The sequence below is a fragment of the Paralichthys olivaceus genome, chromosome 15 (genome assembly GCF_024713975.1).
Source record: "Paralichthys olivaceus isolate ysfri-2021 chromosome 15, ASM2471397v2, whole genome shotgun sequence".
Taxonomy (NCBI): Eukaryota; Metazoa; Chordata; class Actinopteri; order Pleuronectiformes; family Paralichthyidae; genus Paralichthys; species Paralichthys olivaceus.
In genome coordinates this window covers 14,101,500-14,129,350 of record NC_091107.1, presented here as the reverse complement: position 1 = coordinate 14,129,350, position 27,851 = coordinate 14,101,500, and the positions used below count along the sequence as shown (strand labels likewise).

At 38.6% G+C, this 27,851-nt stretch overlaps 3 protein-coding genes across 7 annotated transcripts; 2 read left to right on the top strand and 1 right to left on the bottom strand.

The window, feature by feature from the left end:
• Nucleotides 1-2,464: 2,464 nt before the first annotated feature.
• Nucleotides 2,465-9,936, bottom strand: LOC109628394 (uncharacterized). 2 transcript variants are annotated; one of them, XM_020085477.2, is made up of 4 exons: nucleotides 9,813-9,936; nucleotides 9,276-9,395; nucleotides 7,449-7,796; nucleotides 2,465-7,040 (listed from the first exon to the last, which is right to left on the bottom strand). In XM_020085477.2, the coding sequence occupies exons 1-4, from the start codon at nucleotides 9,919-9,921 to the stop codon at nucleotides 6,934-6,936; spliced, it is 684 nt and encodes a 227-aa protein (XP_019941036.1). In that variant the 5' UTR covers nucleotides 9,922-9,936; the 3' UTR covers nucleotides 2,465-6,933. The 2 variants fall into 2 exon arrangements, with proteins under 2 accessions (XP_019941036.1, XP_069396006.1); XM_069539905.1 differs by lacking the exon at nucleotides 9,813-9,936 and adding an exon at nucleotides 9,493-9,763.
• A 2,489-nt stretch (nucleotides 9,937-12,425) lies between these two features.
• On the top strand, nucleotides 12,426-17,568 carry thy1 (Thy-1 cell surface antigen). Of its 3 annotated transcripts, none has more exons than XM_069539904.1 (6): nucleotides 12,426-12,901; nucleotides 13,001-13,104; nucleotides 14,702-14,774; nucleotides 15,335-15,378; nucleotides 15,514-15,837; nucleotides 15,962-17,387. In XM_069539904.1, the coding sequence occupies exons 4-6, from the start codon at nucleotides 15,348-15,350 to the stop codon at nucleotides 16,066-16,068; spliced, it is 462 nt and encodes a 153-aa protein (XP_069396005.1). In that variant the 5' UTR covers nucleotides 12,426-12,901; nucleotides 13,001-13,104; nucleotides 14,702-14,774; nucleotides 15,335-15,347; the 3' UTR covers nucleotides 16,069-17,387. The 3 variants fall into 3 exon arrangements, with proteins under 3 accessions (XP_069396005.1, XP_069396004.1, XP_069396003.1); XM_069539903.1 differs by having other exon boundaries at nucleotides 14,405-14,774; XM_069539902.1 differs by lacking the exons at nucleotides 12,426-12,901; nucleotides 13,001-13,104; nucleotides 14,702-14,774; nucleotides 15,335-15,378 and having other exon boundaries at nucleotides 15,471-15,837; nucleotides 15,962-17,568.
• Nucleotides 17,569-19,254: 1,686 nt separating this feature from the next.
• Nucleotides 19,255-27,210, top strand: f11r.1 (F11 receptor, tandem duplicate 1). 2 transcript variants are annotated; one of them, XM_020085813.2, is made up of 10 exons: nucleotides 19,255-19,833; nucleotides 22,840-22,899; nucleotides 23,325-23,441; nucleotides 23,942-24,082; nucleotides 24,237-24,439; nucleotides 24,531-24,633; nucleotides 24,949-25,056; nucleotides 25,841-25,853; nucleotides 25,963-26,023; nucleotides 26,151-27,210. In XM_020085813.2, exons 1-10 carry the CDS (start codon nucleotides 19,782-19,784, stop codon nucleotides 26,184-26,186), a joined length of 894 nt encoding a protein of 297 aa, XP_019941372.1. In that variant the 5' UTR covers nucleotides 19,255-19,781; the 3' UTR covers nucleotides 26,187-27,210. The 2 variants fall into 2 exon arrangements, with proteins under 2 accessions (XP_019941372.1, XP_069395584.1); XM_069539483.1 differs by lacking the exon at nucleotides 25,841-25,853 and having other exon boundaries at nucleotides 24,949-25,060.
• Nucleotides 27,211-27,851: the final 641 nt, after the last annotated feature.

The following is a 27,851-nucleotide window of genomic DNA, read 5'->3' as shown; positions in this document are numbered from 1 at the left end:
ATGCTCAGCTGTCACACAAATGGGTGGCCCTTACAGCTATTGACTGTATGGTTGATATAATAGCGGTTTCTGCAGATTTGTCAGCTGCAGAGTCTCGGCTACAAGCAGCGAGGAGACTTTCTGGATCCTGACGAAGAATGAGAACACAGATGTAACACAGATGTAACTAACAAACAGTTGCACAAACATTTTCCTTTCCACTCGAAGCAATTTCTCCAGAATAGTCAGTTTCTTACATATTCTTTTCAAGGTTCTGATACTACTAACACAGGCGACAAACTGATCATCTGATATTCCCCCTCTAAAATGACACATAGCCAAAAATTACAACTTTATTCTCTTAATTTTACAACTATAGTCTCATATAATGACCTTATTCTAGAAATTTCAGTTTTTCCCCTTCCCTTAAGTAGAAGGAAAAATAAAATCAAACCACCTGAACCACATTTATTCAACAGCACTTCTCTAGTAAACTCATAAAATAATGTGCTAGAATATTCATAAACGAGTCACATCTGCTGGATTGCATACAGTAAAAGTAGTGATTTATGAGATTCTATGCCTTAAAATTGAGATTACGATAAAAAGGAATATAGTCTGTTCGTAACCTATGGCTGTAATTTATCACTTAAAGGTACAGTGTGTAGAATTTGGTGATATCTAGTGTTGAAATTTCATGTTGCAGCTGAACACCCCTCACCTCACCCTCTCCTTCCAAACATGAAAAAGAACCTGTGGTAGACTTTAATTGTCATAAAAACTCAAAAGGTGTTTAGTTTGTCCAGTCTGGATTACTGTAAAAAACATGGCAGCCTCTGTAGAGAGGGTCCCCTCGATGTAAATATAAAGTGTTTGAATATAAAGGGCATTTTCTGGGGTAAAGAAAACTACAATTCATACAATTTAGATGAAATGAACTAGTGAAAATATCATGAGAATTATTCTACATTAAATTTCTGCCAATAGTTCCCTTTCATCTAAATCTTACACACTGGACCTTTAAGGGATTTATTCAAACACTAGTTAAAGTGAGTGAATGTTGAGGTTAATCTGCAGCAGAACACATCTGAAATGAGACTTGCTGTAACTCATGACACAGATTGGGTTTAAAGGTGTCCTGCTGTGCTCTTGACGCTCATAATTGACTCATAGAAAATGCAGCAAAACCTCCATTAACATCTGCAGGGATTGGAAGATGACTGTTTGTTCAAGGCACCGCTGACCTGAATTAGATTATTCCTGCCATGCTTGTATAAATAAGGTGGACCTTTGTTCACAGGTTTCACCCATGGGGGGGTGGCGGCCTGGGCATGCGAGCTGGGGTCCGGGCTAATTTATCCGTGCGGCCATGGCACAAGGCCAGGCAATTAGATGGTTTGGGTCATTGGAGATAATGTAAGCTTTGCTAATGTAAAAGACAGCATGCACATGAGCACCCAGCATCAGAGCAGCAATGCATTGCTGTGTCTCTCAGAAGGAGGCCAAGATTGAGATGAATTCATGATGAGGTTAACCTGACAGCAGCTTGCTGATCAGTGGAGTCGTATAATGTTTGAACAGGAAACAGAGAAAAATCAGGTCGGTTGTATGGGTGCAAACAACAGTGGTTACCTGTGACCGAGCTGGATCATGGCTCTGGGTGAATGAATCAAATCAAATGCTTTTACGCCTATAAGAGAGAAGATGGTTGATAAATTGGTAGATGACATTATTGTTTTGTTTTTTCCTCTTGAAGGGATAATCTATAATTTCAGTGTAATAATTTTATAATGTTAAGCCCCCTAATGTTATTACCTCCGCTAAGGAGGTTATATTTTCATTTTGTTTGTGGGCTCATTGGTTTGTGAGCAAGGTTGTGCAGGACGGTGTGTTGGAGGGATTTCTACGAAATGTATGAAAAGATGTGGCGTGGGTAGATAATTCATGGAGCTCGAGGGGGGGGGCAGACAGATTTTTATAAATGATATCTATGAGTGTGTGACTCTCATTTGGTGCAGCTTGATTGGATGTTAGAACTGTTGGGCCTTTACAGACATATACTACAATTGAATGCTATTCTAGTTTCATACTGTTTTCAACTGTTGGACTATTTACCCAAACTAAAAAACAACATGGATGTGAAGTGTTATAATATACGCCAGCTCTTGAGTGTTGTCTTGCCTAAGACATGGTCATGGTGGCCATGTTTCAGAATGAGTAAGTAAGCCAACACTAATAAAAAAATAGCACAACTCAGATCATTGGTACTGGGTAGAGTTAACCCAGTATTGACTCAGTTTGTGTCAATTTGGATACAATCGGTTGATATTGTGAAGAGTGGTCGAGCAGGGTAGATCCTACACTTCCCATAATGCAGCAAATCTCAGTCCCAGATATGACATAGTAAGAGTTCCTTTCTAGCTCCATCCAGAATCACAATGTACACCATCACAATTGCATTAATGTAATCATCTTTGCTGAAAAGTTTGTTAGTTGTTGTTTATTAGTTGTATTTCACAAAAACTACAGGACGGATTATCATAACTTGGTGGAGGGAAGTGGTATAAAGGTCAGAGGAATTATCAGAGATTTATACTTCACGGATCTTGATAGGGGAAAAAAAAAATTATTGCAGATCCAAAATAAAATCTGGATCTACAATTTAAATGTTTCATGAGGAGACTGTTGGACAGAAAAGTCACATGTTTCTCTGAACTGCAGTGCTTACTACAACAGGAAGTGACTTCAATGTCAGTTTTTGTCTCTTCTTCACATCTTCAACATATGAGTGTTTCAGTTCTGCAGCACAGTATTTGAGCGTCACATGAGGGACGTCTTCTCTCGGACAGGCCCCGTTTCCTCAACCATTGTCCTTTTTCAGCTTCTGTGTGAACAATTAATGTCAGAAAATCTCTAAAATGTGACACCGCTACAACACTGAGACACTAGAACACCGTCTGGTGAAATACACACAGCTTTCTTTTTTACAGCGTGAACAACCACTGCAGGGAAGTCACACCATCAGTTACTGTATTGGTGTAGCTGCTCATCAAGGGTCCCTTTTCATGCATGAATTCACTGCTCAGCTTTAAACTTAAAAAATGAATGTAATGAACCAACTGTTGACATTTGATCATAATGAATGTAGTTCTTGAAAATAACAAAATTCTTCCTTTTTTTTTATGAATGTGTGTGTGCGTGCAAATGAAAGCCAGCGAGTGTGACTGTGTCATTTTGGCAAACATCAAGTAAGTGCTGCTCAGTATCATGTGCTGCTTGGAGGCTCCAACACAGTTTTTCTTGCTTGATCTGGATTTCTGCTGAAAACATCTTCAGGGACTGAGATGAGTTTATCATCATTATACTGCATTTCTGTAACAGACTTTTCTCACAGCTCATAGTTTGATTTTTGTGCAGTGGTGGAAGAAGTATTGAACTTTTCCTGAAATAAAAAGTAGCACTACAAACAGTGTAACAATGCTCCATTGTAACACATGAAATTACACATACATGCATATAAGCACTGCATAGATTGATCAGTAACGATGCACCGTGACCTATGTGCAATGTAACTATATGTTGTGAAGATAGTGACATAGAAAGTATAAATTGTTCCTCTGGTTACACGGTGGCAGATTTATTAGGATGTATAAAATGTAAATAGTAAAGTAAATAAAGGAACCTTTATGAACTGTGTTACTTCCCATCACTGTCCAGCTCTGAACATTGTGTTAAGTTTAAATGTTCCACTAATTCATGACAGGATGCAAAATACGAGCGTCCTGGACCTAAATAGTACTTATCATTATTTACATTGTATTATTATTTATATTGTATCATCTGTTTTTCAAAATGACATGTGGATCCTGATGCACAGTTGTATAACTTGAATTAAATTATGGTGCAAAACAAGAGCTCCCCCTGCAGGACGAAGGATGACATTCAGTTAAACATGGAGATGTGTTTGGTAAAAAGCTTGAGGTTTGAGAGCTTTTCAAAACTTATCATTCTAAAAACGAATTAGACTCTTGCTTTTGTAGTAAGTGGGACTGAATTATATCCCATCATGCACTGGAGGTGGAAACACTGGTCAGGTTTGACATTAAAGACATTTTTCCACCGTTTTCGACACTGCTGAACATGAACATATTTCTATATGTTTTACTTGCATATAATGTCATTGAGATTTAGTTTGAACTATTCACGTGTGTGTTTTTGTCTTGGACATGTCCATATGTTTTGACATTCATCATTTGCCAAGGCTACCATCTGGTGGCTGGTTGCAGTACAGGCCAAAACCCTGCCTCCTCCATGTTAGTGAATGGAAGATGACCAAATTATGTTATTTTTGGTAGTTCTTATCACAGGTTCGTATTTCTGATAAATGGTTTTGATTAGTTATTAAATGCTATATAACAGGGTGAAACCTAAAGGTTGACAGCTGAGAGTGACTCTCGATTGTTCGTGCATGTGTATCGTTGGGACCTTGACACCCTGGCTTCAGTGTGGCATTCGTATCTTCGATATTTTGGCTTCATTTCTGGATAGTGGCAGGAAGTGGAGATGTGTGGTCCAGAAAGTCAAAAGCTGCTTTCAGACATGTACTGAACCCCAAAGATCCTCTGTAGTTTCTCTGGAGGAGGTGCCTGTGTGAACACAAATGTCCGAGTGAGAGCCTCCCAGTTTCTACAGACTTTCTTCACCTGGCCTCCTAGCATGTAGATGCTGTTGTGAATGCATCTGTGCATAGAACGCCCTGTAATGTTGTGCATGTATGAAAGGCAAACTGCGGGTAGAGTCCAGAGATTTGGGGTAAGGATTTTACTCGCAGGTCATGTCTGAAAATGGCTAATAGTTACCCCACAGACAGAAAATAAACTCTGAATGCATGCTGAGGATGAACATTGACCCAAACACAGTATTAAAGTGTCTCAACTGAGAATAATTATCTTGTGTGTAAACTAAACCTCCCTTACTGAGAAAAACTTTCTCCACTATCTCTGTATCACCTTAAATGTACTTTTACATATATTTTACAGAAACAAGAGAAAACACAGGATTTTTTTTACTGTGCATAACCTTTATTTGTTACTATAGTTTTGCTACAGCATTTAATACTCATTTGGTAATGGAGTAAAATCAACAAAATCCGCTGACTTGTCTATTTGAAAAATATAAGAACACTTTGATTCGTAGTGCCACTATATGCAAAATATACTGAGCAGTGTCACTTCAGAGAATGATGGCAACATAAAGCAGAAAAACAATGAGGACACAATTCTAGTTCTAAATGTGACATAAAAATAGCATGAAGGTTAAATTAACTATTGAAGTAAATATAAAAGTTCAAATGGAAGCGACTTTAAAAAAGACAAGGCTCCAATATTTTTGTTATACTACACACTGTGATACTGTGAACATTAACACATAAGTACTTGTACATGGAGAGAGTTTGGACTAATTTTAACACACCAGGATTATAACAGGATTGAATATCTACTGTGTGATACATGAAACCTCCACCATCTCTTCTTCTTACTATCAATGTATTGACTATCCATCAGTAATTACTTGAGGTGATACTGAGTGAGCTGTGGTTTCTCTACGATTGTGAGGCTGCAGAGCTAAAACCTCTTCCTCGTCTGCATTTCTTGTTCTTCTATGGGGCAGAATAGAAATGTTTTATTTCAAATTTTTATGTTGTTCATTTTATCGTTTCATCTTAAAAACATTTTTTTGTACTGTTGGTTTTGTAGCATTGACAATGCAACACTGTTAGATAATGTGTGATCCGACTAACGGGTACAAATCACTGATGTTTCTTCTTCACTTTGCTTTATTTTCGCATAATGTATGTGATGTGTTGTGCATCCATCTGCATGTGTGGAATTAAATCTCAGAACGTGCAGCGCTGACTTTGCTCTTGAAATTACCACTACAGCATCAAAGCACTGAGTGAAACACTGTGTGTCGACGTCGCTGTCTACTTACAATGCTGATTGATTATTGCTGTCCAAAGGGGAAACTGGTTTTGTTTGAGCTGCTGTTTTATAACCAGATACCTTCTAAATTCTCTTTAAAGGTACTGAAGTTGTTAGCATTGCTAGCAGGAAAGGCAGTGTTTGAGCACTTATTATTCAGAAGCCATGACATCCATCTCATTACCTGTCTATGTTCATTACTGTATTGTAAATATAGGTGAGCAAAGTGTTAACACATAGCATAAAACAATGCAAATTATATAATGACACAAAAAGCTGCAATGTTTTCACTCTTAAGTGAAAGATTTGATGGTAACAATACATCCAGTCAAAGGGCTCTCCACTTTGTCACATACAGTTGAATGTTACAGCAGCACCATATATGTGTTAAGGGAATTTCTTTATATATTATAAGTCTTTATATATAATTTAATTAAACATATTTGTGTTGAGGACTGCAACAAGGTGCAATATAAATCTATAAGAAGCATCATTTTCTTTTTTTAAATCTAAAAGCGTAATGATTATTACAGATATAGGTCCCAATGTATCTTATTTATAAGGAAGACCTGATCGAGACAGCACTTCAAAAGACCGTAATCTGATTTTTTTAAATAGCTGTTAAAACAGAAAATGAACAGTGTTCACTGCTGCATTTGTTTACTTTGCTTTTATGTATTTCTCCATGATTCCTCTCTTCTTTTTATAGCATTGTGAAACAATGTTGTTCAAGGTACTGTGGTGATAATGATGTCTGTTACATAAAATCTTTCTCACCACAAAGATACATTTCTAAACAGAAGTCAAGGTTTGATTTAATTCAGTCGTATGTATTTCGTAGTGCATTCATGGCTTCTATTCTTTTGCCTAAAATTAAAATAACAGAAAACTAAAATCCTTCCACATCGTTTCAGCCCATTGTGAGTCAAACATGTAAAAATGTCCACTGAGTTGTTACCCTGTGAGAGGGTGTTCATGGACTCAGAAGACCCACAGCGACAGGAAGTGACATCACCAGGGACAAAAGCCACGGCGCAGATTGGAACATAACACTGATGGCAGAGCAGATCGGCAGGATCCCTGCGAAAGAGCAGAACGTGGGTTTAGATGTCGTTTGTGTCATTGTTGAGATGGAACGCTCTCCCGGATCCAGGGGTGGGGCCAGGGGGACTGACGATTAAAGTACCTTCACTTATTGACAATAGAGAGTGTTTATTTATTCAGTGTTTTTTGAAGAGCACAATTTGCTTGAACAGACAACAATGTTCAAATTATATTCAATGATGTGTGGTTTTGAATCAAAGCTATAGAGCTAACAGTAAACAAGTAATGACTTAATTGAGCACCTTACTGAATCAGGAAATGTGTAGGAGAAATAATTGACCCTTTGCTGTAAATTGCAGCCCCTTATTATGGCCCCTGATTTAGAAAAGGTGTAGATCCACCACTGAAACAAAAGGGAAAAGTCCTAATGAGATTTCTACTCACGGTGATGCACAGCCATGCTGTTCTCTTTCCAGCTGCTGCCCTGGTAAACTCTGCAGGTGTAGGTGAAAGGTTTCTCGTCATCCATCGGGGCCCAGGTGAGGCGGCACAGAGAAGGAGTGACCAGGCTGACGTTGCTCCTCCGGCGGTCATCGTGGGACACGTAGGTGACGGCGTTGGGGTAGGTGCTGCCCACCAGCCGACTGTCCTGCCGGTATTCACAGTAGGGGCCAGGGACCTGGTAAGTGGGTGGGAACTCGCAGTCCACCCTGACGTTTTTCTCCAGGTAAGTTAGACATGGAAACATCTGGGGCCCACGTGGAGTGAAGAGATACATATACACTGAGTTCACTGAAAGAGATGTGAGCAGGAAGTGAGTCACTGATGCAGAGTACACACTATGATTATGACGGTCTTGAATCTATTATGCAGGTCTGTATGAGTTTTGAAAAAGCTGAATGAATTAACAAAAATACGTTCAGCTCTAAACTTGCAAACATTTATACTATTGTTTTAAATCCAGTCATTATGAAATAAATGTATACATATATGTATGGACATGGATTGAAATTTATGAACAAATTCTTAGTGAAATTATTAAGACTGGTATTAAAGCTCTGCTGTCATGTTACCTATAGCCGCTAATTAGCTAAAGGCCAGTTTCTGTGGCAAGTGAAGAGTCTGTGTTAACCTTAGCTCTTGTTGGCTTGAACAACCACAGAAATGTCTGTCATTGTGTTTGATCTCCACAGGGTTGTGTGTATTTCTCTGAGGAACACTTAGAATCAACATGGAAAAGAGGTGGCCTAGCTGTAAAAAACCTTTTGAAAAGTATATGAAATGAAAATATTGAAATAAAAGTCTCTTTTACTATAAAATTAATAATACATTTGGAAGATTTCATAATTTCAGCTTTAAAATGTTCTAAAAAGTTTAGATTAAGATATTTTGACTTTTGTATACAGTTTTGTAATATTTTGAGTCTGTGCTGATATTTATTTTAATTTTAGGTTTTTTTCCATGATCAATAATTACCTGATTACATATTAGCTTTGAAAATATGAGCATGGAAAAAGTCGGAGTGTTGTCTGTGATACAGAGCTTTTGGGATGATGTAACCTACCTTTGCTACTCACGTGACCTCATCTCATTTATATTCATCTCAATGTCTAATTTTAAGTTGGATTGTAATAACTTTACCCTATCGTAATAAAACCAGTAAAACTTTATACATAAATCTTAACTAATATATGTGGTGAAACTGGCTAATGGTACATTTCGTGTAGTAGCATTTAATTTGTATCTGTTAGCCTGATATGGAGGACTGCACTGTAAAATGTCTGGCAGCAAAAGTTACCAAACTCTTCAGAAACACTTCTATAGAATTTTGTTAAACAGATATAAATACTTACATTCAGCAATATATATATATATATATATATATATATTCATAGAACTAAATGCAATTCAACAAATAAAATTAAGGAATTGAATAATCCTGTAATATAAAATCCATAATTCTGATTCAATAAAAGTATTTAATTCCCAATAAGTATATTTTAATGTACAAGAAAAAATACATGTAAAATTTGTTCAGTAAATGTATCTAACTGTTTTACAGTGCACATGGGCCAACTACAGTTACTCTAGATTTCCATAAGATGTATTAATATAACTTAATGTGGGCATTTAATTATGTTAAGCAGTATCCCAGAGTTTGGTTTCTGGCCACAACAACCTCCCATGTGTATCTTCCCGGCATGTAACATGTGACGTATGCCATGCCTGATCATATACTGTATATAAAAGATTACATGGAATGACACGTACTGTGAGACTGATGCGTTATCGTGATCCTGGCAAAGAGGAGACAGGCGGTGGTGATCAGGTGCAGCCCCATGGTGATCGGCCCGATCAGATCAGTAACCTTGGCACGCCACGTCAGATCACCTGGCAGAGTTCAACATGGGACGACATGAGAAAGTTGCAGACGCAGGCCCAGAGCACAGTGATCACAGCATGAGGAACACAGGATGCTAACGATAACCTGCAGACAGTGTCAACAAGCTGCTGCTGCGTTCATGCATCGCATGTGTGGAGCCTGGATGAGCTGCTCTCCCTGCAGCCTGAATGCAGACACGACTACGCCCATGCAGAGAGACTGTGCACTGCAGCAAAGTACCGAGCTCCCCTCTCCCTCTCTGTGAGTATGCGCACAGTCTGTCCTCACTGCAGGGGACAGGGCCGGACAGCCAGGCGGACAACCAGCGGACACATGCAGGACAGATCTGATAACATGACATGTTCTACACTGACATGTCTGCGTCTGGTTTTCAGCCTTTGTGGATGCAGAGTGCTCGGTCTCACCTGGTGTTTGGTCCCGGTGTGGAGATGGAGTTGCAGCGCCCAGTGCCGTGGGAAGTAGGGGTGCTGGGGGTGCTGCAGCACCCCCTGTTGGAAAAGGCAGATATCCCATAAGATGTATAAAAACAGATGTAATATGTAATATTTAATAAAATATTTTTCTGTTCTCATTAACTTACAAAGAAATTATTACCTGGGGAAGTTTTTAGAAATGATTAAATACTGAATAATTATTACATATAAATAATGCAATGCATCATGGTATACGGGAAGTCACGTATAGTAGCTGCATCATCAGGTAGATTTCTTTGGTAAATCACCAGCCTCTAAAAAGAGCACAACAGAAGACCAGTGGATGGTTTGGGATGGAAACCTTTAATCGATCATTCAAACCAGCTTGGTTTATTAAGTGGAAGTGGCTGCATTACGTTGCTGACACCACTCGAGTTGTCTGTTTTGCTTGCCTGAAAGTGATTGGGGGAAAAAGCTTATCAGTGCAAACAGTTTTAGGGCAGGCAATCCATTCGTGACAGAATGCTTTGGAAAGTGGTGTAAAGCCAGTGAAAAATTCAAGGAACACGAAAGATCTAAGTTGCACACCGATTCAATTCAAAGACGCTGCTTTGAGGAATGTGCTGATAAATTCTGTCTTGTTCGATGCTTTTTCCAAACAGCAGGAAACCGCACGTTGTGTTTTGGAACCCCTACTTTTTCTGTCCTTTAGATTCCTGGGCAGCAAGGGGATCCTGTTCAGGGGTGACACCTCACGTGATGGAATTCTCTATGAGCTGATGCTGGAATGCAATTGTGATCTCCCCAAAGAACGAGAGTGGGTGACGAGAAGAGACAATTGGATTTCCAACAGTATACAAAATTAAATTATCCAACAGTTTGCCCGTGCTATTCAGAGGGACATTGTTCGCCTGTTCGGAGGTTGCGGTTAACATTCTTGGCCTGTGCCCAACGAAGCAGTGCATCTGCACCACAGCCATCAAACGCTTCTGTTTCTCTTACAGCGCTCTTCTGGCCACACTGAATTTGCTGAAAGATTACAAGAAGATTCTCAGAGGGGACAGCAGAGCAAAGATCAATGCCAAGCATTGTTTGAAGCCTGCAAGGCAGTTGGCCGGAGACTGCAGAGGCACAAGTTTGGAGGAAAAATTTAAGTAGATTTTCTTCCATTTATCAGAAAACAAAGTTAAAACTCTGGGCTCAGATTTCATTACTCTCTTGTGTGTGACTCAAGCTTATAGTGACAAGGCTTCCCTACTGTAAGTGCTTCCATTGGGATATCTCTATAGAAAACAAGAACTTTGGTCTTTTTACTGTATTGAGATGTTCGTGTATTTATTTTTTTAAATAACCAATCGATTTTTCAATTCATCTATAGGTGTACTATAGGACAAACGTTTTCTTGGTGCAAAGGAACACTTCCCTCTGCAGGGGAAAAAACTGAAGGCACCAACGCAAAAAGTGACAAAGCAATCAAAGGTTTTGGTGGCATCTAGTGTAAAAGAAAGGTGTGACACACTCTCACACCCCCTGCAGTGTGTAATTTGATTTAACCATCTGCAATCCAAATCACTCAGGAACTGATTTAGTTTTATTTCACTTTTATTAGCATCCAGGGAATTAGTTTCAATGGTGAATGAATTCAATAGACCAACACAGACCTAACAAAAAGTGAACGAAAAACAATGTCCAAATACTCTCTGTAGCATCCACTATAGTTTTGGTTACAAACAAAAAGTTGTTTTATGTATAAGTAGAATGTGGAAAACATACACATCTCTTAAACTGATCAACTTGGCATCACAAAATGATAAAAAAAATATATATATATATATATATATAGAAATTCACTGTGGACCTAATGTGTTAGGTAGAGATGGAATAAAAGATGAACAAGTAGGTCAACAATCTACTCTCTGCCTACATAGTCCTATAACCTAATACACATCCAGTTCCCTTTGGAAAATACATATAGGCCACTGCTGCATTTTATTTACTTTACCTGAATTTATGTACAGTGAAAATGTTATATTGTCATCAAAGAGGATTAGTAGGAGCAACTCTCAATGAGAGACTGTAAATCTGGCTGTGCCACACAGGTGTAGCACCATGGAGATTGGTATCTGTTTGATCAGATCAATAACCTTTACACAGCTTCTTTGCCTGGCAGAGCACAACATGAGAAAGTTGAATATGCAGCCCGCAGAACACCTTCAGGGATTCATATTAGGAACACACAAGAAGCTTTCTGTCTGTATTCAGACACAAAATGGAAACTGTCCTGTCACTGTGTCCCACTACAGTGCACAGACAGCAGGCCTGGATGTGCTGTTCTGACTGCAGCACAACACAAACTGCAGGTGAGACAACCCACTTTGTGTTGTGTTTTGGGTCACTGGGACACAAAGATCTCAGCCATACTGCGTAGATCAAGCTTTGACATGGAATATAAACAATTTATATATATATATATATATATATATATATATACATATATATTTTAACACATGGAAACTTATATTGCAAGATGATGAATTGTTATTTCTATGTTAGAAATTCATATAATATACAGTATATTTGTAATGTTTTGACAATTATTAGGGGTGTGTTCAAAATAACCCTAGTTGGTAGACCGATATAGAGTCTAAATATGACAATAAAAAATGTGACGGAAGCATTTAGCCTGTGCCGTATCTAATGACAACCATTCATTCATATGCTGGTCTTTCTCTGAGGTAGAGTAAAGGAGAGTCAAAATAAAAACACACAAGACCTACACACAAACTTTGATTGTGTGAGACACAGTTTCTTTAGGAATTCTGTAAAACTGTTCAAACCAGAACAACCTTTAAACCTTGAATAGCCAGTGACTTAATAAATACTGCAGATTGAATGTATTATTTATATCAGTTCTAATGTATTGTGTATTATTAAAGAAGAATATGTAATGGCTTTGTGCCTCATCTGCAGTGAATCAGCAGCAGCAGCATCCAGCAGAGGAATCTCTAATGAATACCTCTGGCAGGGATCACTACACCTGCTCTCTCTGCCTCTGACTTTCAAAGAAAAGAGACGGATGAGTAAAAAATCAATATATATTGTTAATATTTAGAATAAAATATCATGTAAGATGGTAATTATCCTCTGCTTTCATTGTTTGCTGTGTTTGTGCCTTTCAGAAAAGTCAGCAACACTTCACGCAGTGTCCTTGTTCAGCCACTGTCGAGGAAGGACCTTGACAAAATGGATGAGCTGAGGGAAGAGGAGGATACAGGAGGACATGGTGAGACGAGCTCAGTGGATTTAACAAGGAGAAGTGTGTGTGTGTGTGTGTGTGTGTGTGTGTGTGTGTGTGTGTGTGTGTGTGTGTTCTTGTACAGATATCTTTGTGAGGACTATGTTGAGTAAGAAAACCTACAGAGTGAGGACATTTTGTTCACTCTACACTTTTTGCCTTAATGGTGAGAGGTACAGAATGAGTTAGGTTAGAACTAAGTTTATTGTTAGGAATTTAGGCGTTTAGTAGTGATGGTTAGGTTTGAGTGAATGCATTATGCCAGGATGTAAGTAAAAATACAAGGACAGATTTTGATTTGGGAATAAAACTTGTGAGGGAATTTCCAGTTGATTAATTATTTAGAGCGGATAGGTCAAAGATCAAGGTCAACAATTATATAGCCAGGTTCCAATAGGACTATAGACATGACCTAAAGCTTCCCCATATGAATCGATTAACCAATCATTTATCATTATATGTTATAAATTACATCATGATTAAAATATAAAAAAGATCCAGATGTGGGTAATATTCAAACAGACATCTGTTAAAAAAACCAGTTCATTATACTTAACAGTAATAGCAGCTCAAGTCTTCGTCTTTGCTGACATTTGGCCTCCGACCTGAGCTCACATCCCTGTTCTCTCTAGCATTTTTTGATTTAGCTCCTCTGGAGATTTTTGTAAAGGTCGGAGTAAAATGTCATCTTAGTGCATGAAGTGAACAAATGATGCTTTTCAAATTTACCTGGTAAAGTGTGAAGGCTACTCTGCATTGTTAAATGGTAAAATGCTAATGGTCTGTATTTAAATATCGATTTTCTAGTCCATTCTAGTCTTATCAATAACTCAAATTACTTTGCAGTCTGGGTCTCACATGTTCATAAAGCACAGATATACACAATACACTGTCGGCGCAGCTAATGGGGAATTTCGAGTTGAGTATCTTTCACAAGGAAACTTTGAAATGCAAACTGGAGGTGCCAGGGTTCAAACCACCAATAGATTGGTTTTGATATTACCCGCTCTACCTCGTGAGCCACACATGCATCAGTTGTGGCCTCCACATAGAGCTCTCAGTAGTCTAAATGTACCACGGTGTTACTGTGTAATATTTGCATAGTTATCTAGTATAAGCCTACAACAGAATACTCAAACACAAATTTGTATCATTCTGTGTGTTCTTTAGTTTATGTGTTTTCTTAATGTATGCAGATATAAGTTGTGTGTGATAGATGTATTGAATTAATCTGTATGTTTATATTAAAATGTATATGTTATAATTTGTTGTTGCCATGGGAGAGAAGCTTCTTTCCCTCACTGAATAATGAGACGTAGAACATCAGCGGAGGTGCCTCAGCTCATCCATCCCTCAGTGCAATACTTCCATCTTTTCATTATGGGGCCGGACGTTTGAGTATTGACATGTGAGCCTGTGTCCTCCTGTAAAACAGTGGGTACAAATCAATAGAAATCCTCACATAATACAGAGAGACGTCCCCAAAGTCCCCTCACTGGAGCAGCATTTTCTCCCACCTTCTCTCTCCCCCTCCCTTTCTCTCCCTCTGTCCCCCTCCCTCTCTCTCCTATGTTTCTTCTATAAGCCGACCTCTACTGTATCTACCCCCGGCATCACACTGCAGAGCACTGAGGGAAGCTCAAACTGCATCAGACAAGGTGAGAGTGATTCATATACTATCACATATGCTGAATCTCAGCCATGCAGGATCAAATACGGTATTTAACTGTGTCATTCAGAATGATCTCCTTGCTTTCCTTTATTCTGAATGATATTATCGGAGTCAGCACGAAAGCAAATGTATGAATGAAGGTGCGAGTGGGTTTGGATTGCTGAAGTGCTCCGTGTGTTTTCTTGACATCTCCAGTGGGCAGATAATCAACCCACAGGAATGCGTCAATGTTGGCAATTCACCAGAGAAGTTTGCAGTTCATCCCTGTGGAGCGCAAACACTGAGGCTGTTATTGACTAATATGGTACACTGACTTTTCTACACTCACCTCCGTGGGTGAAGAAGAGCTGCAGATATGGTGGTATCCCGTCTCTGAAACCCGACCCCCTACTCTTTACGGCACAGTCGGCTTTATTTGCTCAGAACCTCAATAATGTTAAGACGTTCAAGCAAAAGGAAAAGTCGGGCAGGATCTACTGCTGCTTTGAGTTAGCTGTAACTCTGACTATTCTTAAGGCTTGTTCTCTTTTCTTCTTCTTTGTTCAGGAGAGCTGCAAGAATGTTCCTCCTTACTACATTTTTCCTCTTCGGTAAGAGGATTTATTGTTCTTTTTCTGTAAATGAAGAATTTTATTCAAATCTTTATTTTTTTTCTTGAATATTTTGCTCTGGTATTGATTATATGAATTTAATATCTCATAATCTTTGTGTTACACTGTACGTAGGCTTTGCATCAGCCCAGAGGGTAATACAGTTGACTTACTGCTCTATAGACGAGCACAACCTCCGGATGGATTGCAAATATGCTCTTTCCGGTGAGTCACCAGAAGTCTTTTGCAAGTACACACAGGGTGAGCGACTCCTCGACACCACCGACCCAGATGAGGAGCAGCACGCCCCCTTCAAAAACCGTGCCAGAGCTCGCATCTTCCCAGGCAACAACTGTCGCCTGCTGTTTAAAAACCTGCCCAACGGCAAGTCCAACTTCACCTGCAACATCAAACAGACCAACTCGGCCACAGTGTCCAAAACCTCAGTCGTGGAGAAAAGTACGATTCCGTTTTTTTTTTTTAACCACATCTGTGCACATCCTGTCAGGCACATTTAACATTTGAGTTGCTGCCAAACTAAACGCTCCTCCTTCTGAACTTGTATTATTCTGTCTTATTGCAGAGCTCCTCCTTCCCTGCTCAGCGTGGAGTGTCCTGTTACAAAGCTGCAGTGGCCTACTGCTGACCTTGATGACACTTCCGATGCTGCTGGAAATTCACTGGCTGTGAACGAGGGGCCAAACTGCAGCATACGTTAACACTGCACCCATAATCATCCGGTGACTGCATTTGGCCTTAGCACACGTTGTGTGTATGCACAAAGAGCAACGAGTGGAACTGAATGTATGTACTATATATGCTGCGTTTATGTGACAAGCCTGCATACTCAGCATCATGCTCCCAATAGTAAGCACACTACGTACTACTGCTGCATACTCTGTATACTCTACGGCGCACTTACATATAATCAGTTGTGGAAATACACCGTATAAACCTGTACAGACCACAGATGTGGTTCACAGGATGAAGATCAAAAAGCATGAATGTGACTCAGTCCTCAAATTGAAATTCTATATTCTGTATCATTAATATCAATGTTCAATAACTTTTTTGATTTTACTCTACGTAATCAAAGATATTGAGCTTAGCCTCCAGTCTTAATAGCAAGGTGGAAAACTTGTCAATGAGGGCTGCAAATACGATGGATGACTTAGAAAGATTTAAAAACTGCTTTTGCTTAAGCCTTTTAAACGTTCCCAGCTCGGTAATAATGCAACCCTGCACCCCGCAACGTGACATTATTGCTGAGTTGCATCGCTCTTTAAAATAAGCAATCTATTTTGCCTGACTGAAATCTGTCCCCCGTGTCTCTTTCTTGGCTGCCAAACAGTGAGAGGAGAAGGAGGCGACCTTGGGCCACACAGGTCCTCTGCTGGAAGATTGTGTTGTATTTGTCGATAAGAGCTGGGCAGGGCAGCACCTTTGGCTTTGGCAGGGATCAAACTGATGATGAGGAGAGAAGCGAAAACTTTAAAGCTAAAAACTTTCTGACTAGTTAATGAAGCATGCATGAGCAATAAAGTCTCCATTCTATCGTAAAGAGACGACGTATAGAAAACCGAAACACACTCAGTGTTTATTTTGCCTTTCACTTGTGCCTAAGACACATGATCCATGTTCAGCCGAGGCTCGTAAGTGCACAGAATGTCTCCGAGGGCTAAAGGGCAGATCAACATCGATGGTCCTATTTATATATTTACACTGAATATGCTTTTTATGGTGCAATGTATTCTCTCATCATGTAAAAGATTTTGTACTTGTGTATATAGTTGAGTAGGTGGCGTGTGGATCAAGCACAAGCATTTAAATGCACTGAAAAGCTCTGCTGTATGTATTGTATGATGACACTAAACTAACTGCTTGTCAAATGAGACTAACCAACCAAACTGAATCATTCAACTGAGAGTTGAGACTCTTTTTCTCAAACACAAATATAATGTACTTGATAATTAAATATGTATGTGCATGAAGTCTGGTGTGCTTGACTTGAGTTAGTTTATCCTGTCCTATAGGGGGCAGCACTTAAATCACTTTGTACTAGTGTTTTACAGACATGAAGAAATATAAAAGATTTAATAAAAGGTTCTGTTAGGATAGGATGAGTTAGGTTGGGATAGGTTTGGTGTGGTTGGGTTAGGTTATGGGTTGGTTTAGGGTAGGATAGGTTAGTTTAGTTAGGTTATGACAGGTTTGGATAGGACAGGTTGTGTTAGATTAAGTTTGGATGGGTAATCTTAAATTAGGTTATCTGAGGTCAGGTTAGGTTAGGGTTAGGGATTTTGCATGTGTTTTTGTATTTCCCACATTAACCTAGTTACACAATATTGACAAAGGTGTGCAGACAGCCAAGTAGAGTAAGTGAACGCGAGAACTTCACACCAACAATTCGAAAACCGTGGGCATTAACATGCTGCTACTACAGACTCTGCTCCTCTGAGAATCCTGCAAGATTTTGTAACCTGGATGAAGGGATTTGGCTCAAGCGATTTAAAGGCGTTAGTCATATTGTGTGCTGACATTTGGCTTTGGTAAGTTGTGACAAGCTAGTTGGCCAGTTCATCTAAGGTCAGGGTTCTGTGATGTCCAGTCAAGTTATGGACAAAATTGGGAAATCCCTTTTGTTGATATTACTGTGTTGAAACAAAAAAGTTGGATGTATAGTCTAAATTCTGCGTTACAGCACTTTGACTTATTTTACTGCACAATGAAAATAAGGGGCTGATGCCAAATCATGAAAAATGCCCAAGCACCCCAAATTCTGTATACTTTTGACCATAAAGTGAATATTCTGTCATTTTAAGGAGTCAGCAGAAAAATATGTGCACATTAAAGTTAAAGTAATAGCACCCAACATTCCCCTTGTGGCCAATTATACAAGCTGAACAAGGTGACTCACACACTTGAGTCTCCATGTTGCTCAATAAATCACATTCATAACATAACAACATTACACAATAATGCACCTGCATTCTAAGCAACGAGGTTCAACTGTTTCACTTCCAAACTTGTTTCTCCTTTATTGAACATTGCAGGCGATCAGGTGTTTTATGTTCATTGTCTATTTAATTTTGGTGAATTTATTTAATTTACATGTGTAGAAATTAATCACATCATAGCCTATGTTGATTTTGTAAATACTGTATATCTACTGTAGCCTATGCTGACATTAGATATGCAGTAGATATGAATCAAATTACAGATCATTAATTGGTCAAAGTGCATTTCACACAGAGGAACCTGTCATTTATCTACAGAAACTGAGAAGAATGGAAAGAGAAACTGTTCACTGAAACAACAGGTGTTCAGAGAAGGAGAAACGAGGAGACGACATGATAGGAAATTAACTGACTGAAAAACATTTTTTTAATTTATCCACTGTAGCTGTTGTGTCAAAGTTGCAAAATTTCAAAATTCCATCATCATTATTTGTCGTTCTCATCATTGGAGTAACCATCAGATATTGGCTTATTTGTTTTTAACATTAAGACTTAATTCATATTATTTAGTTGGTGCACATGACGTTGCTATTAGTTTAACGGCTCAATGGATCAGTAAAACAATAGTATTAATACCTGTAATATAAATTTCATATACAGCAATGTAACACATAAGTACGGAAGAGGATTAGGGCCAGTGTGGGAAAAAAAAGTGAGTTCTGACTTTTTTCTCAGAATTCTGAGTTTAAAGTCAGAACTTACTTTTTTTTTTCCACAGTGGCCCTAATCCTCTTCCATATATAAGTATATATATTTGTCTTGAAAGAAATATGTGTCTTTGTGGTTACTTTCAATGTATTTCATATGCACTAGAAATAGGCTACACTTTGATCACATGCTGTGAACTAAAAAAGTCCTTAAAAAAATAAAAGTGACTTTTATCAAGATAAAGATCGAAACATCACATAGAATGAATGAAAATCAAATGTTTCTTCTGACTCCTCATGGATCCCATCTGTCCGGGGAGAGAAGAGAAAGAGATGAAATACATACAAATAAGGAAAACAGTGTGTCACAGCTGTTTCCTCTCACAGCTGAGAGAAGAATCCTCCCCTGAGTGTGAATCCATGTCACTTTGAGTGAGTGGAATCGAGCTGTTTCCTCCTCTTCAGGTTTCAGCTGCTCAGTTTCCAGTCGGACCTGTTCGTCTTCTTTCCCCTCACCTGTAGGCAGCCGGAAGTCACCCGCTGCTGGTTGTTGTTACCTGGGCGGACTCCTCAGGACAGAGCTCGGTGCTCACAGGCGGACACCGTCGACTCAGCGGATAAAAAACCGGGGGAATATCTGAGACCAGACGTTCACTCGACGGGAGGAACATTCATTTCGTTTCTTGAAACTTTCTGTTGGTTTCCAGGAGAGTTGTTGCGTCGTGTGATCGGAACAAACATGCTCGTCATCGGGCTGCTGCCCCTCGCTTTGTTCCTGTGCGCAGCCACAGGTGAGAGGTTTCTACTCAAACTCAACTCAGCTTGACTTTTAAAACGTTTAAAAACATGTGTTCTTCTGTTTTTCTAACTTTACGACACCAATGATGACGACAGCCAAGTGTCCATTGTGGCAGATTGCTTTAATTGTCAATGTGAACCTCGCGGCCTGATCCTGGAAACTACAGGTGGACCTGCTTTGTTTATTTAAGGTTAAAGAGGCTGGTAACAATGTGAACTTGTTTTACATTTACATTTTAAATTGCAACAATAATTATAAAACTGCTTTTGTTAATAAGTTGTAAATTGTTTTACAACTTAATCTTTGATGTTTTCTTCAAAACAAGGTGTTGTGCAACAGATGCACCAGGCCCTCAAATATGTGGACACAAGCAGGGGATTTCTTAGTTCCTCCTTTGAATAAATGCCATTGTGATGTGGTCACTGAAGTAGAGCTTCACTGTGCTTAACTAAAACAGCATGAAGGTTCACTACATTTTCACATTCCTCCTCCAACTGTGCAGATTATTAGTTTGAAGATAAGATCACATGCTCCTTTAGTAGTCCCACAATGGGGAAACGGACTAAAACTCACTAACAAAAATAGACAGAAGTAAAAGTGGTCAATGCGTGTACATGAAATATAAACACAAGGTAATATAAACATACTGTATAAACAGAATAAATGATCATTCATTTTATTATTCAGATTCAGGGTCCAGATACAACATGGATTAAAATAGAGATAATATATCCAGTGTAAATAGAGTATGTACAGTGTGAGTATGAGAATATATAGACTAACAGGATTGCATAGTAGCCGTTTTATTGCACAGATAGATTACAGCATAATGTTTTTAGTGAGGGTGGATGCTGAGCTCCCTGAACGTCCCCGTGGATTAGATTCCTTCTTTGCCAAGTTTTTCATTGATCTCACACGTGAACTGCATCCTGTGAAGAGAGTGAAAACTGGGAACACGACCCAGGTGCCCAGCTCTCTCTGCACTTCCCCTCTGAATTTTTGATGGTGAAACTCATTACGTGGTCCAGGTACTCAGATTTAATTTGTTCGGGTGAACGAATGCATTATTTGAAGTAGCTGCGAATGACGCCATGTGTATTCTAAAACGTGAAGAATTTTCAGGTTGTTTGACCTACACATCAGTGCACCCTGCTTTCTAATCTGATCACCTTGAAAGTAATGTTATCTCCCCCTGCTGAAACTCTGAAAGTATGCAAACAAGGAAATCATGGAGTTCTCTGGTTTCACTTTACACTGGAGCTCTGTCTCGCTCCACCAAACCAAAACTGTGACGGTGCTGCCATATCTCACCTGAGACCAGCTGTAAAAAATGTCTGCAGGGCTCTGTCTTTGAAGCACCTGTACAATAAAAGTGCCACTTGTAAATTTGAATGATCAACTCAAGTAAATTTAAGGCCCTTGCCTTTGTCATTTTGTTGTGGGCTGTGTAATGTACACAATGAATGACTCAGCACGCAGTTGATGATTAACTGGCTCCTGTTCTCTGTCGTAGAATCTCTCTCCTACTTGTCAAACAACAAGGTGGCAGTTGAATCGTCTCACTCCAAACTCTTTATGTAATGGCAGCGGTGTAATGTTATGTTATGTAAAGTGATGCAACGGATGCATAAATGAGGTGACAGACAGGCTGGCCTCCGTGTGCATGAATGATTTAGTCCCCCCCGTGTCTGGTGTCAGCCCCTTCGTGCCTGAAAAGACCAAGTATCAGTCACACCTGCTCATGGTTTCACAGGAAGTTTTCTGGCTGAGCAAAGGAGAGCAAGCCACATTTTTGTTGTCCACACCCAGATGGCTCGTGAGCACGCATTGTTTTAAAAGGGGCGTGTTCTCTGATCAAGTGCTTTTAATGTGATCTTTGAGAGGATGGTGAGCTGTGATCATACCTTTTTTCCTTTATTGGTAACACACATGTAGATCTTTAATGTCTGGGAGTGATATAAAATCGATTTGAAAGGCGGCAGCTAACTATTATCTTCACAATGATTCACAAACCAATAATTTTCTTGACAAATCGACCATTTAGTCTGTAAAATATCAGGAAGTATGTATTACAGAGGGTCATTTTCTCAAAGGGCAAATTGACCTCAAATGATCATTCATTTAATTTACTATCCTGTAAATAATAAAATAGTTCCTGACCAGGAACCAGTGTTTTTTTTCTCAACTGATATTTATTCTTTGCTGTACCAATATTAGGTATAGTACAACATTTTTGCTTCCAATTAAATCAATAATATATTGAAAATACAAACCAATATACAAAACATGTTATTTTACATGAATGCACACTGCATTTTTTATTGTATTTAAGGTAAATGAAATCTTGCATATTGTTGAACGCTGATACCAATGTGTCTTTGAAAGACTCATATTGGCCAAATTATGTATTTGTCACGCTCTATTTACTTTTTTTAAAACTGACAGCAGCAATTTCACACATTATTCTTGAAAAGTCAAGAATTTCTGCTAATTTCTATCCCAACAGCCTCAGTTCAACAGCCTCAATATCCAGGGCTGCTCTTTGTGTTTTAGTCTCATAAATATTTCAACATAGAGTTTTTTTTAAATCCGGCTCTAACCTCATATGAGGAAGACTAAAAATACAGGTTTCCCTTCCAACCCCGTAAATACAACATGGCTGTTCTGTCTGCTTTGGATTGGTGCTGCTGCAGTACTCACAGAGAACACTGCTATCATCGGCCTAATAATCAGAATGATGATATTCATCGAGATTGAAAGGTGTTGCTCCACTTACAGAAAATGAGAAATAACACACAGCACCTTGTGGTCTTTTACATCAGGAAACCCAAAAAGTGACTGAGCCTTTTCACTATCTAAAAAAATATTCCTATTCACTATTCCTGTGTAAAAGTACATTGTGAATAATATATTTTCCCCTTCAGTATTTAGCTTGAATTTATTTATTCCACAAATATCTGTTCACTAAAATAAGTGTTTTTTATGTCCCTGTGTTTAGGTGTAAGAGGCTTCACAGTCACTACCAGTAATGCAGATGTGCGGGTGAAAGAGAACGATGGTGAGTCCTGAGAGCGTCAATGAATTTGAATGTGGAGGGTTTGTCGTCATCATGATGTTTGTATGGACATTGCTCTGTGAGATGATTGTGAAAGCAAAGACAAAACACAACTGAGCCTCTTTCAAGCTCTGGGTATTTTCATTCCATAGTTATATTGTCATAAATAAAGTTTTGTGATTGTTTTCTTAAATAAATAAAAAGAAGTCATCTTTGATGTCTCGTGTAGATTTGTGTTTTATCTGTATTGTTATTATTATTATTAGGAGTGTAACGATTATCCATCTTGAGCTGATAAAACCTTTGCTGCTGGTATTATCTTGATGATGATTATTTGCGGTCGAGATAAAAGATTTTGGAGATCTGTATTGCAGTTTTGCACTTGTAGTAATAATGACCATATGGGTATGGTATGTTTGTTATTTCAGGAGCTGACCTAAAATGCACTTATTCGGGGGACTTTGGTTCAAATGCCAGAGTTGAGTGGAAATTTAAGGACTTAAAAGGCTCACAGTCGTATGTGATTTTTGACGGAAAACCAACAAGTAAGTAGTTGGAAGTTACTCTCTTTTGTTTATCAGTCTATGCAAACCTTTTCTCACTTATTATAATATTTTCATATTATTGTCCCGTTTTTATATTTAGAAGAATATCTCAAAAACTGCTATTTAAGATTGAAATGAAAATTAGTAGAAAATTAGTTCAGCTCACTCTATCCATGCACACGTGTTCCATTTCTCAAAACATTCATATCTCAACCCGTCTGATATGAAATTTTAAAAAAGGTATTCTTTTTATTTCCATACATGACAGATAATTGTTGGCAAAATCCTTGTGCGTTGCAACCACACATTCTGTCTCATACAATTCTGTAATGTCTTAATCAATTGTGACGATGCACACAGATTCAGTTGCCATTTACAGGCTGTGTTTATGTGATGCAGATTGAAAGTTTCTAACTTTAACAAATAACAATTTTAGAGAATCAGGAAGCTTTGGCCCAATTTTTTTCCTTATGTTATTTAATGCAATGCCTTTTGTGCAGCACCATATGCCGGACGAGTGACGCTGTACGACGGCAATCTTAGATTCACCAAAATGACCCGTGTTGACAACGGAGTGTACGACTGTGAGGTGTCTGGCAACGGGCATTTTGGGGAAGTCAGGGTGAAGGTGACTGTTGAGGGTAAGGATTGTGAAAACAAGCCTTTCTGGTTTTTTCCACCCAAACACCCATCACTGTGAAATCACTGATATTTGGAGATAAACTAAAGTCCTGAGTTTGAGAGTTGTAATGTACATGAGTAGACCTGCTGATAACTGAACATTATGTCCTGCAGTGCCTCCATCTGCACCACTGTGCAGGATCCCCACCTCAGTGACAACGGGCAAAACAGCCATGCTGACCTGTCACGACAGCGTTGGCTCACCACCTCCCAAATACAGGTGGTACAAAGATACCACACTCCTGCCCCCCGATCCACACAAGATTGCTGGCTTCAAAAATTACACCTACAAGCTCAACCCAGAAAATGGCAACCTGGTCAGCTTCTTATCTACCATTACTTTGTTCCATCTTAACTGTGAGCGTTGTGGCTTTTTAAACTGAAGACGTGTCATGTCTGTCTGCTCAGGAGTTTGTCAGAGCAGCCAAGATCGACTCAGGCTCGTTCTTCTGTGAGGCTTTCAATGATGCTGGTCCTCCTCAGCGCTGCAAAACAGTGAAAATGGAAGTCCGTAAGTGCTCTTCACTTTCATTTCAACAGCTCGTGAGATTTTCCGTGAGAAAAATATTTTGTATTTATTTATTATTTAGCAACTTCCGGTCAGTGGTCTGACTGCCCTTACAGGACATTAAACTGCTTTGTTATCAATAGAGTATATCATCAAATTTAATCAGAAAGACACAATCTTCATTTGTAGTTTTTTTTATGTTTGGGTACTGAAGTAGTTTGAGTTTTAATTTTTTTAAAACATTTTTTAATGAAAGGTTACTAGTTTACCACTTCACTGTAATTCAATGTATCCTCATAATGTGATGTTTTCTTTAAGGTGACCTCAACACTGGAGGAATTGTTGCCGGGGTATTAGTTTTTCTGCTGCTTCTGGCCCTGCTGGCATTAGGCATTTGGTATGCTCACAAGAAAGGATACCTGCCAAGTAAGTGCTCAACACTGCATTAAATCTTAGCATTTGATACGATCATCAATATTCTCATACTCAATGTTGAGATTTCAACAAACCTTTGGAAGAGGGTTGTCTGGAAAAATCCTACGTTTTATGTTGCTCTGGCTAACGCTACACTAACGGAAACCACTTCTAGTTCACCTCTCTAAAGGCAAAACAAAAATCTGCAACTGCTGGATCTTATACACTTTAAAGATGTGGCATCAGATTGGTACATAGATTCACATATTCGCGATACACTATCCAGCATTTTCGGCAGAATCAGAGCTGGTATTGTAACTTCTACAAACAGTTACGGTTAGTGGCTTATTTGATGAACCTTTAATTGTGCCTGTTGCCAAATTAATGTAAACTTAAAGGCAAAAAAGGCCACAAGTTTAACTGCAAACTCACTGACGCCATGGCAACGTAATGCTCTTTATTCACATCCCCCTAAAGACCCCAGATTAAGGGGATTACGTGTTGTCGTAATTACTTTGACTTGATTGAAGCCCACAGTGTGAGTCTGTGATAATATGTAGGTTACACTGTATAAATTTGCATTTCTATATTCTGGATTATTAGATTTCACTTTTAATTTTCACCACTTAAAAGAAGATTCTGAAGACTCCTTTAAACCTCAGCTTGGTCCCATCATCATAAAGCATGTCCTCCATGACACACAGTCATATCACTGTCAGTTAAAACAGCTGTATGTGTTTCAATCTGTACCAAATACTTCATCCTACTCATGGTGTTTCCCTTTTCCCCTCCGCAGAGAAGAGTGACAGGTAAGAGATTGACTTTTTAAAATTCTTTTTCCTGGATTTTAGCAGATAATCAACAAGCCGATCTTTCATCTCCGTCACTACCTCAACATGTTTTTTTTTATTCCTGCAGCAAACCAAAGCCCAACGTGGTCTACCAGCCTCCATCTCTGTATGGCGGTGAAGATGAAGACGTAAGGATGAACCTGCCTGTTTTTGAGCTATCACATGCATTGTTGTTATCTCAAATCTTAATATCACAATTTTATTATGCGTTTATTTGGATTCTTGGTGATATTTATTTGATATGTTTGTTTGCAGAGGGATTTCAAACAGAAGTCGTCATTCGTGGTATAGTCCACAAGAAGATGTCGCTACAGGAGAGCACCCCAGGTTTCAAATTGCTCTCAGCTTGTTTTTTTTCCGACAGTTTTCTATTCTGTTTGGTAATTTACTACAGATAGATTTTAGTGGAATGTGCTGTGACTTATTTTAGCCTCAGACATTTCTTTAGCTATGTTTTGAAGTGTGTGTGTTTCTAAGTTTTGTTTAAAAGATTCATCTTCATGTAAATACTAAATGTAGCATAGATTATGTCAGCACCACCACTAATTGGATTTCTAATGAAGTAGTTTTTGGTAGCAACAAACATAAAGTACAATGGACTCAATTTTCTCTGATAATGCAGCGTCTTTAATAGAACCTCTTAAAACTCGTACAGATTTTTATTACATCACCTTCATTTAAGTCTAATCTTTGTCTGTACCTTTTTTTTAACAGTGCACAAGATATTGTAATGTAAAGTATTCTTTCTGTAATGATCTATTAAGGTTTTCTTCCTTGTAAATAACATTTTAAAAAAGTGACATCATTTGAAAAACTAGGAAGAGTTTTTACCGAGCTCCTTGACTTCATCTGTGGCTGTTGATTGTATGACTTAAATGTTATATGTGTACATTTTCCTTAACATATCATTAAGTAGTGTTAGTGAAATATATTATGTGCCCACATGTGTTGTCTCAGAAATACATTCGCAAACAACTACGTTGACAGTTAAATCATGACATTAGTTTCATCAGCAAACAATTAATGATGTGTTGAAACAAGTTAAACATCACGTGTCACCTTTTCATAACCATTATCTGCCCCAACTGTAACACAGCCTGACATCATGGTTCTGTAGTCGACCTCCAGACATTGAAATGACAGTCGATGATTTTGCATCGTCCACAACTCTCTGTTCATGTGTTTAGGTAGTTTGCTTCACTGCATATTTTCTGCATAGCTTTGCCTTTTATAGACATTTTAGAGCTGTTGTGTCAGCTGATGATTGTAACGCTGTTTTATGCATTGGTTAATAAAATGTTTGTTTTACACTTTTTTTCTCGTGTTTAGTATTCAGCTTTACTCAGTAAAGCCTCATCAGAAAAAGCTTGTCTTTTTTACTTTTGTTTTTCTTTTCTGAGAAATGGAAAGTAGATTTTTACTGAAAAGGTCAATTGCTGCAGATTGAAGAGAGATGAAGACGATGCTTGGTGTTGTCAATAACAAATTATATTATTAAGGATCCAAGAAAAAAAAAAGTTTACCATGGAAATTTGACTACAGCCTCATTAGCCGTCTGTTCCAAGAGCTGCACTCATCTATTTCATCATTATAATACTCAAAAGTGCACAGTCATGCAGTAAATGCATAACTTACTCCCAAAGCAATGGATCAGTAAACAGCATGAAGCATACGGATTCACACGTGCATCATCAGCAGTCTGGCTGTAAGTGAACTACTGTTTCTGTGTGTGTGTCCTTGTGTCACCCCCTTGTGTCCACATGGTATAAAGATGACAATCACTTGTGACATTAAAACCAGCAAGTAAAAAAAAAAAAAAGAGAAGAGGAATTTGCTTCCACCTTGTAACCAGTCACAACAAATGTCTTCTGTAACTTGTGGGGGAGAATTGTTGAACCAAGTGGATTCTAAATATAAATGTGGAAATATGAAAGTTTAGAATCACTACTGATGCAG

What these genes read in the sequence shown, in the direction of transcription:
- LOC109628394 (XM_069539905.1), bottom strand. Translation starts at nt 9,748, where the DNA reads ATGTCATGTTATCAGATCTGTCCTGCATGTGTCCGCTGGTTGTCCGCC. An exon ending in CTTGTTGACACTGTCTGCAG is followed by an intron (nt 9,396 to 9,492) that starts GTTATCGTTAGC and finishes GAACTCTGCCAG; the next exon opens with GTGATCTGACGTGGCGTGCC. An exon ending in GATAACGCATCAGTCTCACA is followed by an intron (nt 7,797 to 9,275) that starts GTACGTGTCATT and finishes CATCTCTTTCAG; the next exon opens with TGAACTCAGTGTATATGTAT.
- thy1 (XM_069539902.1), top strand. Translation starts at nt 15,471, where the DNA reads ATGAATTTAATATCTCATAATCTTTGTGTTACACTGTACGTAGGCTTT. An exon ending in AACCTCAGTCGTGGAGAAAA is followed by an intron (nt 15,838 to 15,961) that starts GTACGATTCCGT and finishes GTCTTATTGCAG; the next exon opens with AGCTCCTCCTTCCCTGCTCA.
- f11r.1 (XM_020085813.2), top strand. Translation starts at nt 19,782, where the DNA reads ATGCTCGTCATCGGGCTGCTGCCCCTCGCTTTGTTCCTGTGCGCAGCC. An exon ending in GTTCCTGTGCGCAGCCACAG is followed by an intron (nt 19,834 to 22,839) that starts GTGAGAGGTTTC and finishes CCCTGTGTTTAG; the next exon opens with GTGTAAGAGGCTTCACAGTC. An exon ending in GCGGGTGAAAGAGAACGATG is followed by an intron (nt 22,900 to 23,324) that starts GTGAGTCCTGAG and finishes TTGTTATTTCAG; the next exon opens with GAGCTGACCTAAAATGCACT.